Source organism: Mycteria americana, chromosome 2, assembly GCF_035582795.1.
Source record: "Mycteria americana isolate JAX WOST 10 ecotype Jacksonville Zoo and Gardens chromosome 2, USCA_MyAme_1.0, whole genome shotgun sequence".
Taxonomy (NCBI): domain Eukaryota; kingdom Metazoa; phylum Chordata; class Aves; order Ciconiiformes; family Ciconiidae; genus Mycteria; species Mycteria americana.
In genome coordinates, this window is record NC_134366.1 from 115,362,857 (window position 1) to 115,382,314 (window position 19,458).

At 34.9% G+C, this 19,458-nt stretch overlaps 1 protein-coding gene across 1 annotated transcript in view; it reads right to left on the reverse strand.

Moving 5' to 3' along the window:
• Positions 1–2,299: 2,299 nt before the first annotated feature.
• The window catches only part of CDH7 (cadherin 7), a 72,294-nt gene continuing 55,135 nt past the window's right edge, over positions 2,300–19,458 (reverse strand). Inside the window, exons 7-11 of the mRNA XM_075495679.1 lie at positions 17,753–17,889; positions 15,615–15,736; positions 14,049–14,166; positions 11,743–11,994; positions 2,300–4,267 (exon numbers count right to left, since the gene is read on the reverse strand). Coding sequence (XP_075351794.1) covers positions 3,774–4,267; positions 11,743–11,994; positions 14,049–14,166; positions 15,615–15,736; positions 17,753–17,889 — 1,123 coding nt within the window. The 3' untranslated portion in view covers positions 2,300–3,773. The remainder of the gene's footprint in view (positions 4,268–11,742; positions 11,995–14,048; positions 14,167–15,614; positions 15,737–17,752; positions 17,890–19,458) is intronic.

Genomic DNA, 19,458 nt, shown 5'->3' on the forward strand with positions numbered 1-19,458 from the left:
CTACATATAGAAAAATAAAATCAGCCACATGCCAGGCTGCAACTAAGAATTTAACACTAGATTTAATGTAGGTAATTGTGTTCACCTTTCAACTCTTTAATGATCTTAAAAGTCAATGTAATTGTATGCTTTATAGTATATTTATTTCTTTTTCAGAATGACAAACTACTACTTTTCTTTATATCATACAAGAGTACTTGTCCATAAAAATAAGATGCTGTCATTTTATATTTCATAACATGCTTTCATCCAAAATCTCTAAGAAAAAAAAAGGACAGGAAATATTTTTGTATTGATGAGTGCCAGCACCTGAAGGATAAATAGGATAAAATAACTGACAAAAGATCTTAACTTTAAAGGGAAATTTCCCTTTAAAAACAACAAAGAAAACAACAAGTAAAAAGGAAACATTTTTTTTTCCCCGTAATTCTTAGGGAGAAGGAGATGTTTTGGTTGGTATCATCAAATTTCATAAGTCCTGCAGTGATTTTATTAACCCAGCCATCAGAATTAGTAGGCTTAAGAAGGCCTGTGCTATGTCTTAGTGGGGATATAACTTAATAGAGTAAGTACACTAAGTTTATTCTTTTGAATAAAAAGTGTAAGTAAGTCAGAATGTCCACTGTTTAACTTTGTTGACTTCAGTAGATTTTACATTGGTCAAAGCATAGTAAGGAGTCTTGCCTTAAATCTTCTTCAAATGGGTTAACTTTACGTGGGTTTCTTTAGTAGCACTCTTAGAACCATACACTTTTCAAGGTGCTTGGAAATCTCAATTTAAAATAAGCCTATTCAAATGTCATATGGTGGAAGGAAAGAAGTGTTGGCATTTCACTATAAGATGGGAGTGGTTGCAATGTTTGACATACTTTTTAAGGAGGACTTGTGGCCTCTAGTTAGATACCGGAGCTCTTCAGAAAGTTAAATAAATAAATAAAATGGGAAGTCTTTTTAAAAGGCCTTTCTAATTAATTTGCTCAAATAGTTTCATAAACTTTCCAGGACAGAGAAAATATTTCTTCTATTTAACACTGTTTAGTCAGTAGAATATACTTTATGACATCAGGCTATACAATATAAATAACACTCAAAGACAGAATTTGGATCAGATTATAAACTGTGAAAACCTGAACATGTTATGGTAACATCCGTCATCAAACATAAGGGATTTCCACCTTTCTTTCTTACTGCAATAATATAATCAGCAGTAAAGCATATATAATGTAACAACAAATTTACTCAATTATTTTAGAACTGTGCAACAGAAAACATATGCAAGAGTTTTTATGGCAATAGAGTAAAGCATATTTCTTTCCATAGAAAACACACCAAAAAAACCCAAACCCTAACATAGTTTCATAACAGGGGAGCTTTTTGGTTATTTACAGATATAGAAGGTGGAAAAGCAAGGGAATTGTGTTGTTTACTCTAAATCACATTTACATCTCCTTTGAGTGTTATGTGTTAAAATCAGCATTTTTGACATCTTAACCCAGATGCATGAATTATCTTCCCACAAATAACAAGGAGATTAATAAAAAACTGTTCTCAGCACCTTGTTGATTTAATATCTGCTTAACTCCTGCAGCATATCTCGCTCTCATTAAACTGCAGACACGTGGTTAATTTTCTTTTTTTTTAATTTTTTTTATTGAAAATCTTACATGTATGACTAAAAGTCATGAGCAATATCTTTCAGTTCCATTACAAAATCTGTCATATATATATATACACCTATATATATATATTTAATACAACTAGAAGCAAATCTACTGAATTATGAAACAATGATTGTCTACCAAAATGTAACTCAAATTAAATATGTTGCAGATGATTAATTTTTTTTTTCTCTGATGGAGCTGAAGGCCACTTTCACATAATTAATTGATAATGCTGGGCTGCAAAAATTACAAAGCCTTAATGCTAATTCCCATCTCCCAGCCTGTTGTCACCTATACATTAGGATTTTAGTACAAGGATCCTTCTTTCAGAAAGAAGTACTTTTAGAGTGAGCATCATCCTCTGTGGAGTACCTTCTACTCACAAACACAGTCCTGCAAACAGTTCTGTATGCCTGTCAGTAATCGCAGGCAAGTGAAGTCATTTCAAGTTAGGTACAAGCAAAAAAGTTTGCAGGAGCAGAGCCTAATTTAGGAACTCATCTACAGATTATCTAAAATAAAACAGTCTGAAATAATACTTAAAAACTATTTTACTTGAATATATGCCTTATTATCTAGTAATAAATCATGAAAGATGAAGTATAAATATTGTCAGAATCATAAAAAAGTTGTCTTATTCTAAGAAATCCTACTTCAAAATTGTACAGTATTTTAAGCAACAGCAGTTGTCCTTCTGTTTTGGCACTCCTGAACCAGTGTAGAAATTATGTGTAGTGAAAATTATGAGTTAACACCTTTGGGGAAAAATACTTATGTCCAGCTGGATCTAAAGATGATTTCTGGAGTTAATAGCATTACATTGCTTAACATAAGAAAGAAATTGAAAAGAGTCTTTTACTGTGATTCATCAGCAGCAAAAGAGAAGAGGAAGGAGAAAAGTAAGGTGTTTACAGTCTTTGAAGCATATAGCATGTTTAACCTTGAAAATTAAATCTTGCATTAAAGACACTCCCAGCTACCTCTGTAGTCTTCTTTCCAAAAATTCAATGTACAAATATTTTATTTAAATGTCTCAGACTTTGTAATGGCTCAGAAGAACAACTGCATGTCCTTGTAGCTGCTCTCCTTTCTGAGAGATGAATGGTGGGCGAGATTGCTTTACTGTAATTTCTCCATTTCCATGCTTCATTTCCTACATTTATCTGAGACTGGAGAAAAATCAGCATGTTCTGACAAGTGTAATACCATGAGGCAGTAAAATGGACCTGAATTTAGTGGAGATTGGAGCTCCAAAATAAATATAACACTTTATGTCAAATAATAATAAAAAAGGATAAATTCTCCTGTACAAATCAGAAGAGATAATAAAAAATAGCAAATAGATAGCAACTTCTTTTCTATACCTACATGGGCATCACAAAACTTTCCAACTATAAGAATACCACTCCATAATTCTTATTTTATGTGGTTTGTAAACTACTTCAGTAAGTTGATGATAAACATTGTGGAATTTCTTAGTACAAACAGTAATTTTTCATAAAACTACCCAGAAAATTACAGACACTTCTAATTAAATAGTTCTGAGAACAAACAAGGAGAAGAAAAAAAATGATCTGCTGGACTTTTATTTGTTTTCATGTCTGTCCTCCTGTTTTTGGCCTAGCAAGCTTCATGCAACACTGTAAAGAAAATTTGTTAAAAAAACCTTGCATCTGTAAATACTATATATTGTAATGTTGTCTTGAATGATATATTATATTTGTAAATTTGTTTCTTCTTACACTTATCTCATACCAGAGACATGATGTTCTAGACATAGCAATTCTGCGAAGGCATTACAGAGTATCATTGGCTCATTGAGGTCATGGTGCATTACATGCTCTTGAAAGTGAGTTGCCTCTGCAGGTATCTGAGGGTTGCTATCTATTTGAAAGTGGCTGAGCATTTCATTTTATCAAAAATGCCACCAAATGCTCATATTCTGTGTGGTCAGTGCAGTCCCTAGGACAAGTCTAATGAAGATATGTTCCACCAAGGCAAAAAAACCTAAAAGGTTAAAAATGGAGAAATATTTACAACTTCCTTCAGTCCGTAAGGTTGAGTTTTCTGTTTTAGTATTCTTCAGTGCATTTTCAGAGAAAGGTTCCAAGGCTATGAGTATAAGCAGTCTGGTCCAGTCCCATACATATCCGCAAGCCTTTTAAAGCGAGGGCCCCAGTCACTGAGGTAATCGTAGTTCTGGTCAGAGTTTGAGCTGATCGAATCTAAAGAACTGAGCGACTCTGCCACCGAGCCATTCCCCTCAAACGCGTATGTCTGCAAGGAGTCGTAGGGTGGTGCACAGGGGTCCACATCAGCTTCTTTTAGTCTTTCCCAGATAAATTCCCTAAAAATGACATTATCTGGGATGCTTTTAAAAGTTGGTCTGCTCAAGAACTGAATCTCAGGTGTCACATCCCTTCTGGTCTTCGTGTCTCGGATAATGTTGAGGTTTCTCAAGGCAGCCATGTCAAAAGCCTCAGTGTCTTCTTCTCCACCACCCTCATCATCATACCTGACAATGTTCTCTCTGATATCTCTCTCTTCATCAAAAATGAGGGGCTCTTTTTTCCGTCGCCTCATGGTGACAATCAGCAAGACAAGAACTGGAACACAGAAAGACTGGAGTTTTAGCAATGCTAAAATTTCCTCATATTTTTCCTAGTGGTGGAAATACTCATTGATTTATATGGCAAAGACCCAAGGAAATAGCAGGCAATTTATGCAGTTAGATTTGAAACCTAGCAGGTTCTGAAACAGCTTTTAAACCATAAGCTTTTTAGATGTTCAAGAATCTATTTCCAAAACCATTCTGCATTAATGTCTTCATCTCTAATTCTATATCCTATGCTGTCCGTTAACCATAAATTTTAGGACTGGTTCAGTCTGACTATTAGAATCTCACAGCCATGAAATAAAAAAAGACCTTTTCCTGAACTCTTAATTGCCCAAGTGATAAAAACACATTCATAAAGTAACTGAACAGAATTTAACAACCACGGTTTGGGAAGTGACTGAATTAAAGTATATGGTCAATCTCTGCTGAAAAAAAAAAATATTAAAAAATCGTAGATCAGAGAACACTGAATTGTTAAGCAATGTGTAAAATAAGATTGTCTTAGTTCATGGATTAAAAGTATCTCTATATAAGACCTCACTTTCCTATAAAGTGCAAAGTACTGTACTTGGGGTTTATGAATTACATCTAATGAGAACTGCTAGGGCTGGAGTTTATTGGATCAGCCAGTGCTAGAAATGTAATTATTTTTTTAATTTTAATCCTTAAAGTTTCTTTCAGCTTGAAAGCTAATACTAAACTGCAGTGACAGCCAAAAGAACTGGGAGAAACTAACTCAGCGCTCGTCTTGTTAAAATACAGTTTTGGTAGAGAAACATCATTGCTGACACACAAAATATGGAACCAGTAACATGAATATTACACCCATCTGTAGGACATGATGGAGTGTGAATCATCCTCCTAGAAAATGGTTAATACTATATTGTAGCATCTGGATAACATTTGCTGAGTTAATGATACTCCTAGAAAATAGCAGGCATTACTATGACTGTAAAAATAACAGTACGTTGAAGAGTAAGTATCATTCCACATTCAATTAATCTCTTCTGATTTCATGTTTATTTTTAGTCCTAAGAATATGTGATTATATGCATTCATATGTCTAAGGTTTATAATCTTTACTTACAATACTTTGATAAACCAACTAAATGCTGTATAAACATTTGGAAAAGCAAAAGCTGATATAGATAAAATTAAGCTTGAGCTTCCCTAGGTAGTCTCAGAAGTGACCTCCATAAATTGCATGACGTAGGACTGTCATTCTTGAAAGCCCTGCTTTTCATGGAGGAATTTTTCAAATCAATATCAATCTAGTCATTGTGAAGCATGATTGACTATTGGGATCACTTGGTTAGAATAAACCAGTCATTCAGAGCCTGTACATGCAGAAAAATGTATCATACATCTACAGACATTATGGTACCATTTGGAATTGGCTAAAGCATAAGATGACTTTAAAGGCAGACTTGCTGCGATTCTTTTTATTTTCCTTTGGAGACATGTATGTCTAAAAATAAAACTGGAAAAAGTTCAATTTTTTTCTAAACTTTTTGACAAATATATTAGCCAATATTTTTTCCCCTTTTTTCAGTAGCTACCAGGCACACATCTAATGATCTGTCTACTAACAGATGTCTTGTGACTCTATATTACTGCAGCATCAGCATCACTTTCTCACTTTTTTGCCCCTGGCCTCTCCCTGATTGGTGCTTTATATATTGAATTCAGAAGCCACTAGTTTGGGGCATTTTGCTTTGAACAATATTTACATAAGCAGTTTGACAATATAAGATTTTGACCTTTAAAGTGGCTTTTGTGAAATTTCAAAACATTCTGATATTTATACAATACAAATTGAGCTGTAAATTATACAGCAGAGAACACAAAATTGTCATCACAGAGACAATTGCACTCCACTCTTAATGTTTTTCCTTATTATAAAAGATATTTTAAAGTGAAAAACAAATTAGCTTGCTGACAGTACAAATATACATTTAAGCCAAGATTGTTATTGACATAACTTTTTAATTATTATTTTTAACATTTACTGCCACAATTTTTATTGCCATATAAGTAAGGAGCTAATCATTTCCTTTACTTGAGTGTAAATGTGTTTTCACACCACTGTTCCTCTTAACATACTTCATTTTGAAAGTTAAATACCTGCAAATAAGTGAAAAATATGGAACTTAGTAGGCAGGTCTGCCTAAAGGTACAATAAAAATCAAGATACAATGAATGTTTTATATAGTATTCCTTGTACATCTCACACTTGCTTGAAGCCAAGAAAAATATGGAGTCTTTCTAAAGGTTAAATATTTTAGCATTTAGATGGCTTTATGAGATTATTAATTTCTAGCCTTTCCAACAGCTATGAACAATAAGTTTAACCTCTAAATGAACAAAGCTTTAGCTACATTGTAGGAACTGCAGAGATGAATACAAGCCCAAAACAAATTTCACTGATATCTAAATCAAGTGCAAATGGTTTTAAAGCTTATCCATTTCTTATTAAGTCATGGTGGGGTTTTTTTCCTACATTTATCACAAAAGTAGAGATTAAGTCAGTAATTAGTGACTGGCTGAACATCTAGAAAACCTAATTTTATGCTTTTTAGAGAAGAAATAATACAATGGAAAAGCTTTAGGGGCATACGTATTGCATATTGAGGCCACTAATTTGGCTCCATACTGGTACACCGAACTCATGATAAAGAGACAAAATGGCAACACTGATTTCATATGTGATTTAACAAATAAATAAACCAATCGATATTAGAAGTAACTAATTATAAAGACTACATAACCAGAACTAATAAAGATAGATCTAAACTAACTTTTTTGTTCTGATTTACCTGAATTGTTAGAAATGTTGATTTTGTTTAACAGGTACAATAGCGAAGAGAAAATGTCTTTTGTATTTATATTAGCTGTGGTAATACATCGTTTTATCCTTGTGTCAGTATAGATATAATGATAATATTAATAGTTTCAGTTCACCAAATAAGTCTCTTAACAAACAACTTTGAATACAGGAGTGAATTTTTGCTTTGCCATTTTTCAGTGTGTTTTATGGAATTATTATGAAATTTTCATTTTGGTATGATCTGGTAAAAAATCGGGTTTATGTCACCTGAGCATATTTCTCTGTTTTAGTATTAATCTTTCCTTTTGTACTCAAGGCAACTGCAACATAATTGTAAGGAAGCCATAAAAGCCCTGAGAGAACCTGAAGGGGAAGACTACATGCAGAGCTATACAGTAAGGGCAGAGCTAAATCACGAGCATTATCATGCCTTGTATACGCTACACCCCTAAGCCTGGCATTTACTATAGTAATAAGCCACATCAGCTGCAAGCAAATCTGCACATTGGTTTATGCCTTAGGTGTGTCATGATTCATAAAGCTGAAGACCGGAGATCCTCAGCCATCTAAGCAGCACACTAATAACCTATTTAGTTGTACCTTGCAGTTGCCAGTACAGTCAGAAGAGATTTGGGAATTACAGAGGCCAAGACTCAGGAAACCTGCATTTAATTCCCAGTTAACAAGCTTCATATATAACTATTGTTTAATCAGTTTGGATTGATATTTGCAAAGTGACTGTGACCTTTAAATGCCCACACTGAGTGTCCCTAATAGGCTCTATAACTTTCAGAAAACAGCTTCTGCATTGCATACTCAACCACCTTTTAAATGACTTAATTTGGATGCCCCCAAGTTAAAACAGTTATAGATTTATCACTTTTAAAACTGCAAGACCAAACCCCACACATACTACATGGTCACCTTCTGTATGCATTTTACCTATTTAGAGAATAAGATCCTTGTGACTAGGACTGTTTCTTCTCATTTACGAATCACACAATTATGTGTGCTGATTTAATTGGGTTCTTGTAGGTACTGTGATAATAGTAACAAATTCCTCCTCTTTTAACTGAAAAAATAATATTTTAAATCTGTATTTTGAAGTTTAATCAACATATTATTAACTTGTAAACTTTAGTACCACACTAATAGGAGGCTTTCTTTAGTGTTTGTAAGAAAATAGGTAGTACTTATAGATTATATTCTGATGTATGGAAGATAAAAATAATGAAAAAGCATTATGTCAATCTTGCTTTCCATTGTTTCAATGCAAATAAAATCTTTAACCTTTCGGATATGATTGGGTTATCTACAGGTGAACATTCTTTTCTTACGTGATTTTATGTACACATTTTATGCTAAACACGTGTTACAAAAGCAATTATTGTGTCTGGAAGATGCTAACTGAAAAACAAATTACCTTGAATTAAATTACCATATAATTTTCAGAGGAGTTAAAAAAATCCTACTTACTTCTCTAAAAATTATGTACAGTCTAAAATGAATACAAACTAGCTTATCATATGCTTTTTATAGAATAAATTGCAAGCACTTTTTTTTTTTAGTTTTTTTCTTTAAAACATTGCCTCACTGCAGAGTGAATAAATTTGAGTAATTAACAAAGTATTGGAACTTTCTTGCGGAATAAAATTTAGAATTCAATCTCCATCAGTCGATAAGAGGAGGGGAAAAGATTTTAGTAAAATGTTTTTAACTGTTAAAAATTATTTTAGTTTGAAAAAATAGTCTATGCCATGTTATATGCAATTATAATGAATTCGTATGATTTAGTAACGTTCTTCCTTCTTAGCATCAGTGAAAACATTGTGCTTACCTAAAATTATTTGGTTGCTTAAGTAAAAATAATAACACTAAGAAATCCCACTGAGATGATCTGAGCCTTGGTCAAGACAAATGGTTATTTATTAGACAAAGGGATGCATGGGGAAAGAACAAATATCAAAGTATATCATACTAACTTTAAGAAGATAAGAGCTTGTTGAGAATTCAAGATACTAGTGCCAGAATGCATGTGTCCATGACATTTATGCAAATCTCATGTCTCCTCCACTTTACAACTGGCACTCACATTCAGATGGCATTGATGAATGTGACTGGATTTGCAGTGTGTGTTAATCTTGGGTCAGAAAAAAAATTTGATCTGGTAGCCTGTCTCCTCTTTTCACTGATAAACTCTTACACAAAATTTGCATCCCTTGGTCTCAGCCCTGGAACCACTTGCCAACAACTGAAGCCTATTTTTTACGCTGTGTTAGTGGATCTTCAGGTTTTTTTCTCAGGAATGGATGTGAAAAGAAAAAGGGAAAAAGAAGAAAGTAAATTCCTAGCAGTACTACCATTCAGCTGATCCCAGAAAATGTCTTCTGGGAACAAATGGGAGAAGAAGAAAGGCTCTGGGACCAGAAAAGCAACAACACTTGACTGGGGTTTCACTGGGCAGCAGTGATGCTTAGGCATCTCTTCCTTGTGAAGACTGGCACCTGGCTGGGAACAAAACAGCAGCAGGATACAGTACGCAAATGCAGGACTCAAAGCCAGGGTTAGCATACAAACGCAACCCAAACTGTGCCTGCAGCTTTGAACTGTACCCAAAAGGAACAGTTTAGATTGGAAGTGATGACAGCACATACAAATGTTTATTTGGATAAACAGTGGTGATGCATTCAGACAGCTGTATTTGGAAGTCCAATTCTTTGACAAATAAGATCAATGGTAAGGTGGTCATATGCCAGATTCCCCTTCAGTCCACAGCCTGTTATTCAAACATTATGTTCAGAGAGCTTATCCTTAATTCTTTAGCAAACGCTTGTTCGGTACATTCTAAAAATGACCGGAATAAAAACTCAGGTTTCTTGATTTATTGGTTGTATTTGAACCCTGGTGTACTGAGTAGAATAAGCAAGTTATTGCCTGGTAACACGCTGTGTCTCCATTCAATGCTCTTCTTTAAGACTTATGTCTCCTATTTAAGAAAAGCTTATGCCCAAGCCAGGCTGCATTGTATTTACAGTAGTTTCTTATGTAATCTTCAGAAACTCCCTTTTTATATATAACAGAAATGGTGACATTTCAAATTGGGATGAAGTGAATTGCTATTGTTACAGAACTTTTCTCCTTAAGAAGATTGGACCAAAGTTTTAAATAGGTGTTTTTCCACTGATGCTAATGCCAGTTGATGTGAGAGAATCTTTTCTATATCTTTTTGAACTTTACCATTTAGGTTCATGTCCAAATAAAGTTAATTTGTGTTTATAAATGGCCTAGAAATGCTACTAGAAAAATGGTATTTAAAAAATGTTCATTAAAACTTTTGGCAATCATTCCCTTCCATTTCTCCTTAAACCTAGGCCTAACCATGTATTGAGTGAGTTTAAACAATCTTATGTTCTTAGGTTTTTTAGTCACAAAGATGGAAAACTCTGGAAACGCCACCCCCTATACGTAATAGCTATTGAGTAAGTTGGTTGGGTTCATTTCAGAGGTAGTGATTTTTCATACTCTATAACAAGAATGCAAGAGAATTTCCTTTTTTGAGTCCTTTAGAAATGTTTGTAGCAGAAGGGACATTTCCTTCTAATGGTTTACAGTGAGGTGAATTGAAGTCAATAAGAAATCTATACATTGTTGAAATACTGCCATGAACAGATGTGTGGACAAAAGTCTCTTGATTTGACCTATTCAAATTACTTGGATAACAGTGACAGATAAATCACCACTGGGATTATACCAACCTGAGAAGACTATGGGCTTACCCTTTCCCTTAGACTGAAATGTACAGCCAAGGAACAGAAAAATCTCTCCATTGATAACAACAGTCAAGAAAATTCTTGTGTGCTGAATCGGGGTACCCTTGTTAACGTGATCTTTCTAACATTAAGTAAAACTGCACTTCTGCTCACATGCATCCTGCAGATGATCCTTCATCTTTACTCCTTGATTTGAGCCTTTACTACTACCATGTAGTCATTTTGTTTAAGGACTAGGCATGAAATGAGAAATGCTAACCAAACTAGGATGTTGACACTGTTCCACTGTTTTCCACTGTCTTTTATCTAGCTGCAGTTTCACTGCACAACATAAAATCCAACTGTGCTACCAGTTGCAGAAGTAACAAAAGATCATTCTGTAGAAGGTTTTCATTGAAATATGATGATTCCCATCAGTAAGTTACATCTGTTGTATTTTCTGAATGTCTTTTGTTCTATGCAAATCAATAAATATTTTAAAATAGTTCTATCTCTGAAAAAGGGACACACACCGATACTGGTTATACAGTGAGTGTGCTAAACCAAATACTTCCATAAACTGCATTGTCTATCTCTTAAATATTACATTCGATGCAAGTGATCTTTTTTTCTTTTACTATTATTTCCTATATACATCTGGGTGCAGCTTGGCATAGGAAGAAAGTATCTGAACTTGAAAATCCCAAACGGAAAATTTGTGTGGCTCATGGTACAAAATGCTGTTCTGCCTGGAATGTTAGGTGTCCCTGTTCACAGAAACTGAGGGCCGGGAGGGGGTGCTGAAGCTTATATACACATATATATATCTATCTTTTGCTACTTACTATACATTGAATGGAAAATAAGGGTAACAGGAAGAAGACGTACCTAGCAGTGTCAAGACACAAGCCAATATTGCTATCAGGGCTCCAGTGCTAAGTCCTGCAGGCAAGATATATGCTTCTGCATTGCATGTCTGAGCAATACCATCTGCATCACAATCACAGACTCTGATGGTGAGGGTATTAGTGCTACTAAGTGAAGGTGATCCACTGTCCACAATGAATATTGGCAAGTAGAAGACAGACTGTTCCTGTCTCCGGAACCCATTTCTTCTGGTTAATACTGTTGCAGTGTTATCTAGATGAAGGAATAAAAAGATAAATATAAAATACATGACCTTTCTAAAACTCAAGCCTATAAATAATACAGACTTTTACTTAAAAGACCTTATAAACACATTTATGTTATTTCAACAAGTTTATCTTTCCTGGTCATATATTTTTGAAGCTGCAGAGATAGGATCAGCTGAGAAATGATACGCAACCAAAAAAAAGAAGATTTCTGTTTTCCAAGAAAGACTGCTTCAAAATTGCAGATGACTATTTGGTTTTAGTTAAGCTCACAGTTTCACACTCCTGATAGACAGTTGAAGATGAGACCATTACACAAAAGAAAACATTCACCCTTCAGTGATCAGATTAAGTATCTATATACCTGTTTCAGGCCTAATTTCTAAGGGTTTGTTTCAATTATTTACAGGTATCATACTAATGGAAGGGATGAACATATTAATAGGAGAATAAGTTCTGAAGACCAATGAAATATTTTTTGAATGCAAAAAAAATCCAATCGGTGCACAAATACAGGTAATTACACATCTAACAAAGACACGCACTTGTTTTCAGTCTCATCTGAGAGTCAAGATGACTAATATAATCAGTCTGAAATGTGTTGTTTGGTGCTGCTCTGAGTCGGGTGATTAAAAAGGCCATGTGTTCCAGAAAATATGTGCAAAACTCACTGTGTTCAATACAGGTTGACAGCTCCTGAGAGGTAGGGAGTTACTTCTCCTAGAATGTATAGAAAAGGTCGGTCGGTCGGTCTGTCTATCTGTCTACTTATCTATCTATTTATAGACAGATATATCGATAGTCCTGTAAAGTTATCTTCTTGTGTCATCTATTATGACCTATCTGGCAAAATATGCAAGCACTTCTTCATATAGCATCATATGAGATAGGCATAAAATTAATTAACATCAAAAGAGGCAACTGGTGCCGTGTCTTGTAACTCCATCGATTTTATTGTTATTGCAAAAGTCTATTATTACATTTTCCAAATAATAAGTTCTCTGGAAGAGGGCCTGTCTTTTCATTAAATACTTTACAGTAATTGTAACAATGTCAGATTTCTAAATAAAGTCTTATTCTAATACATTTTTATTGTTTTCATCATTGTTACTATTACAGTCTTTAGTTTCGAACTGCAAGCTGCTTATATGAAGAAAATTAAGCATGTCAGCAACTACATGCAGGGTAAGGCAATAAATAGCTGTGTCAGAGAACTTTATTAGGTCACATGTTATACTTAGTGAATGTTGTTCAAAGTCTGTCTGTACAAACAGTATCCTTTAGTCCACCATATGTCTGTTTTTCTTATTTCATTAATAAGGATGACTTTGTAGCTCTGGTTTAGTACTGATCTATAAAAGAGCAATGCAAGAGTACTATAGTGTCTATTTAGTTCTATTTGCTTCAGCTAATAGCTAAACTGACTGATACATGCCCAGATGCCATACTATGCAGTGCAACTAATGAGAACACTAATTAGAAGTGTGTTCTCAGATATTTTAACTAATAGAAACGTGATGTCAATGGGAGTCTTTGCATAAGTCTTTGGGGAAATAGTCATAAGAAGTCTGTGTAAATATTGTAGGCAACTTCCATTATCAAAAGCATTCTTCAGTAGGTGGTATACTTACTGAAAAGATGTGTTTTTCTAAGAAAAAAAAACAACCCTCTGTTTACTGTGCACTCATTTTTTATGCCCTGAGTTATATTAATAAAACATGAATTCTTGGACATTTTTCAGTCACTGCCCCAAGGTAAAATCTAATTTAGACAAAAACCTATAAATACAAGGAAAAAATGTGAGAAGAGTGACTTCTGGGGAGGGGGGCGGGGAGAAAAGAAAGATTTAAAGCTGCTCTGTTTGGCTGAAGGCTTTAAACAATTCAAACAACAGCTTAATTCCCTTGACAAATAATCTACAGATAAAATTATTTTGCAGGCTGATTGTACTTTAATTTATGTCCTTGCCAGAATAGAAGTTTATGTAGGTCATAATCAGCACGATATATTAAAAATGAAACGTGTTAGTGGTGAATATTTTCCCAAACAAAATGTCCTTACCTTTGTTGTCCTGCAGTGTAAAATTGTGGTTATTTGCTGCCTCTGCTGTTAAACTGAAGTAGAACTGATGGCCATTTGGTGGGTCATCTTTATCAATTGCACTGATTTTCTGGATGACCTGTTTTGACATACATCGGGGTTTCATTGTTTGGAATGGGAAGAAGCATAAATACATGTACACTGTATAACCCTTCTATTACCTAACAAAGCATCAACCCTCTCTTGAGTCCTGTTTATATCACATTTTGTTTTTCTAATCTCCTAAGCATGTACAGACACCATTAAAACTAAAATGTGACTCAACACTTTACTTTCCCTGTATCAACTTTATTGGCCAAAAACAATATCTGCAGGGCCTGTGAGAAAGCTAGGTCCTGTCATTGATCGGGGCAGGGAATATAAACTGCAGAGCAGTGGAAGAAGTGCATCTTCTGGGTGGCCCTTAATGTAGTTGTCAGTGGCTGCAATTAACATTGTATTGTAAACTTTCGCAAGGAGAAGATTATGATTTTGAGCATTTTAATTCATTTAATTTTTTCTTAAAGACATGAAAAGGAAAAAGCCAAGTCACAAGTATATTTTCTGGGTTTTTTAATTATCATTACTATTTTTCCAATTTTATTTTCTAAAATTCTGACAAAATCTATTTCTAGAAAAAGGTGTCACCATTGCTTACAATCCATAAAGAATGAATACTCAGAGCTAACAGTTCTGACTAGATCACAGGAAAAACAAACAGGTACTCCAATAAGAGCACACGTATTCTGTATTTCTTGTGAACGCAAGCTAATAACGGTAGTGTTTTCTATTGAGGATTTAAATTATACTGTGATTTTGAAATGTGCAATAAACGACATATGCCACAGGAAGGACAATATTCTGGAAGAAGGACAAAAGTGCAAAGGCTCCTAAAGAATATGTGGGATCTATGTGAAATATCGATTAGTTTTCTGGGAGAGATAAGAGAGAATGAGAAAATATATATTTTTTCTGAGGTCTTACAAAGTAGAGAGGAAAAGTCCAAGTATGGGAGACACCAAGGATAAAAAACACCAGATACTTTTAGTTGAGTCTAGGACTACTTGGAAGACATTTGGGGAGTTAAAAACACTGGCAAATTTGGTAGGAATACATCTCCCTTGTGAAATTGTCGCCTTATGGCCACATATTTCCTAAGGGAAATAAAAGTGTGTACTCATTTTAGGAATGGTAGGCCTTCAGTCTCAGAATAACCTCCATGTTAAGTCTTCCCACTTCCAGTAAAATTAGGAGGAAGTATGCATTCTTAATATTATTCAAAATTAGGTGAGGTTGGCAAAATGCATCCATTATGTCAGTAAGAAAGCCAGAAATTTTAACAATACCTTCAACAGGTAATTTTTACACCTGAGTCTTTCTCTTCAGAGGTGTGGTGAAGATGCTAAGGTTTGTTTGCTTGTGCTGTACATCAAAGCATCATTTTTACTGCCATAAACTTATTATATTTTATCTTAAAGCTGGCAGGCTTTCATAAAGAATGGCTGGCTATCTGATAAAAATAAACATAAAAAACCTATCATGCCATACCTGACCAGGTTGAGCATTTTCACAGACGGTTGTCTCATACTCCATGGCAAACTCAGGGGCATTGTCATTTATGTCAAGGATACTGATGGCTACATAGCCTCTCCCAATCTGTGCTGGATTCTCTATAGGAAAAGAAGACAACAAAACAATCAAGAAAACCTCCTTGCAAGTTATTCTTTGGGTCAATAAGTTTTTCATTTGCAGTCTTCTTTTGCATATACTTGTCAAATCAATTGCAATCCCTCCTAGAAAGACAAAGGAAGCTCTTGGTTTGATCTTCTGGACCTAGTGGAAACAATGTTTATGTTTCCCAACAGCTTTAGTTAAACTAGGATTTTACTCTCTGGGATAAACTGAAAATCTAACTCACTAATCACAGCATTGAATTACATCATATGGAAGGGTAAGAGCAAGATGACGTAAAACCATCACCAAGGAGTATAACTAGCCAGAGCAGCACTATTCATATCAGGACCAGCATGGTTATTATGGGTTAAATAAATTTTTGTTGCAATTCAGGTTGATAAGACTATTAAGAAGTTAAAAACAGAATTCCATCAGCTATGTATAACAAAAAAAAGAGGAAGCTGTGTTCCCAAGCAAACCCCAAAGTATTTAAAGTGCACACACAAAGTATTTAAACACTGTCATTAACAAGCTGAACACCTTAAATATGAATCACATTCTTAAACTGATGCACATTTCTAGCTAAAATATGAATCTATGCAGGGTCCAATGTCATAATTTAATCTTAAACAGTAGATATTTTTGGACTAAGTATAAAGGAAATCAGTGTGTGCTATACTTATTTTGCTAGATAACACTTCTGTTTTGGAGCAGGGAAAAGAGAGCTTGCATTTTTTTTTTACAAGTGGTGATGTTAGTGATAGAGCAGGGCAGAATGGAAAACTGTACAAACCTTCTTTTTATAGGGTATTGCAACCACATTTTAGTAAGTATTATAAGTATTTACAGAAATGCATCCAAATGTAGATCATGCAGTGTTTCATTTTGTTTTTTATTCCACATGTGAAATACCAGAGGAGTAAGCAATTTTGACACCAGCTTTTTCCTCTGTTGATCTAAGCTTATTGAAAACCAAGCAGGCCATGAACATAAATTAAAGCCGTGTAAGGTATCGTTATGGTTTAGCCCCAGAAAATTTTAGCCCAGAAAATTAACTCGATCGCAGCTGAAACAAAGACAGGTATTACTTGTTCTCCTAGACTCTCACTTGTGTCAGGTATGCCCTCTGTCTACCTTGTCAGTTTTGTTACTACCCAGGAAAATTTTTGGTTTCCATGCTGGCCTCCTAGACCAAAATTCTGCTCCTGAGAATACAAGACAAATTCATATGGACTCTAAATGATAAACGTTTGTTTTCAGGTTAAACATTAAATTAACCTCACTGAAAGCAAGAAGTCAGGATTTTTAAAATAGCAGGTCAGAGAACTGATAACTCTTTTATTATCACAGCCCAACAGAGTAGTAATAAGGATGAAATTTGAAGAAATAAATTCTTCAAATATAAATGCAAAAATATATAGTTTTTGACAGAATATTTTCAGAGCTGAACAAGTTTAGGTTTAAACTTGCATTAACAGAATTATTGTTGTATGTGCTTGAAGAGTTCAATTCTTCAACACTTTTCATCTTACACCAGAAAAGATACCAAGTACAAAATATCCTCTACAGTCTTTAGAGTCAGGAAAGTGAAACCACACAAGCATTCACATTCCCTTTCCTTCATACCTTTTAAGAATGCTGTGGCTGACAAACAGGAATCAACTCTAAGTGCGTGCCATCACTAAGATGGTCTAACTGCTCTCCTCTATGCTTCATATCACTTTTTCTCTAGTGACACTTGGCCTGAGACTGATGACTTAACATATTTCGTCTTCCTTTGTACTTGTTTTTCAGAAGTCAAAAGACTACACAAGGTGTGAGGCAAAGGAAAGAGCAAATAATCTGTTGTATTTCTTAATTTTTATCACATAGGTTTCTTTCACATTGAGTAAGAAGTTATTTTTATCTGCCACCATTTGAAACTGTCATAATTTCTCTCAATGCAGCTGATCACAACCAAGCTGGAAGTTTTACACATAAACAGCCAATAAAATCTTTAAATTGTTACTTACGACTTTCCATAGCCAAAACTGTGATATTATGAACAGCATTAGTTTCCCTGTCCAAAGATTTGGCAGTTGTAATGACTCCACTGTTGGCGTCAATATTGAAATACCTCTCTAGGTCTGTGTTTCGATCTATCGAGTACCTAGGTAAAGGATGAAAGAAAACTTTTGATTTATGTTCAATTACAGCTTGTAAAAATATTTCATTGATTTCTTATTAGAGAGAAAGAGTTTCCACTGTTTCCTGATTTTGAGCTTTGTTTTGTCCAGTTTCTCTGGGGTGTTGAGAGAAGCAAAGCCATATGAAAAGGCAAGAGAGTTACGCAGCGCCCTGTGCTGACAGTGGCAGGCTCCGTTCCCACAGTGCCCTCTTAAATTAGGTTATAGGTATCCCACTCTCTTTTCTTTCTTCCTCTCTGCTGTAAGGCAAACTTTCTTTTATTCATGGAATAGCATCCTCCTGAACCCCAGCTAAGAAGAAGGCGAGTTGGAAGTTTGCTATGTGGCTGTACCAGCTGGGTGCTGCTCCCGTGGGGGCTGGCAGTCTGAGCACAGAGCTTTCTATCACCAGCAGAAGAGCCCCTGAATCACCCAGAGCTGCAGGGGCAGGGAAAAAAAGAGACATGATGCAGAGTGGGTCAAGGGATTGCATGTCATCACTGTCAGCTCCCAGTACTTTACTGTCATTAGACAAACGCAGGCTCATGCCCTTAACTCTTTGGCTTAACATATCTTTTACCTCCAAATTTGTTTTAGGAAGGGGAAATGAGCTCCTTAGCAAACAGAAAATAGCATAAGGGAAAAAGGTCAAAATGCCTGTGGGTGTTTTGCTTATAACCCTTTCGAGAGAAAGAGATAGTTGATTAGGCAGGTTTAGATTAACTACTGGAATATTCTTGACATTCGATTTAATATTGGGTCAGATTCTTGCACTCTCATTTAGATCAAGTATGTAGTCCAGAGCACTTCCCTACACTCAGGATCAATTGAAATGTCCAAATCAGACCAAGTGTGATCATTACAATTACTGTCACACTGATGATATATTAGATTATTGATATAACATTAACCAAAACCTTTGAACAATGTGGAAGGAAAGAATTATGGAAGATAGTTAAAAAACAGGACTTCCCAGATATAATGATCTTATGACACTATTTGTTTGTTCTATGTTGTAATATACCTGCTTCTACTTTGTTGTATTACTGTGTTTTTATCTATCCCTCTTGGCTGCAAAATCTTAGAGCAGAGATTTGTTACATAATTAGAATTGTTTTACCATATAATGTCACAGTGAGAGAGAGAACGGAGTAAAGAGTTGTAACAACAGTAACAGCAGTTTTCATGGATTAAGGCTCTCCTTCTTTCACTTTTTTTTTTTTTCCATTTTATGTTAACTGTAGTTCATTTTTTACTTTATTTCATGCCAGCACTGTTTATTTGGTCAGTAGTGCTCTTCAGCTCTTTTGTGGCTGGCAGGCTTCCCCATGAGACTATGCCTGTCACCTCTGCTATGTAGTCAATCTTGGCAGGCCCTGTAGCTGGGATTTAATCTCCTGCCAGCCCTGAGATTTCCCAATTATTAACACTATCACTATGCAATTTGAAGAGCCAAAGACCTTTCTTAAAAAAATAGTAAGAAAGAAAGAAAGAAAGAGAAGAAGGAGGAGAAGAAGGAGAAGGAGAAGGAGAAGGAGAAGGAGAAGGAGAAG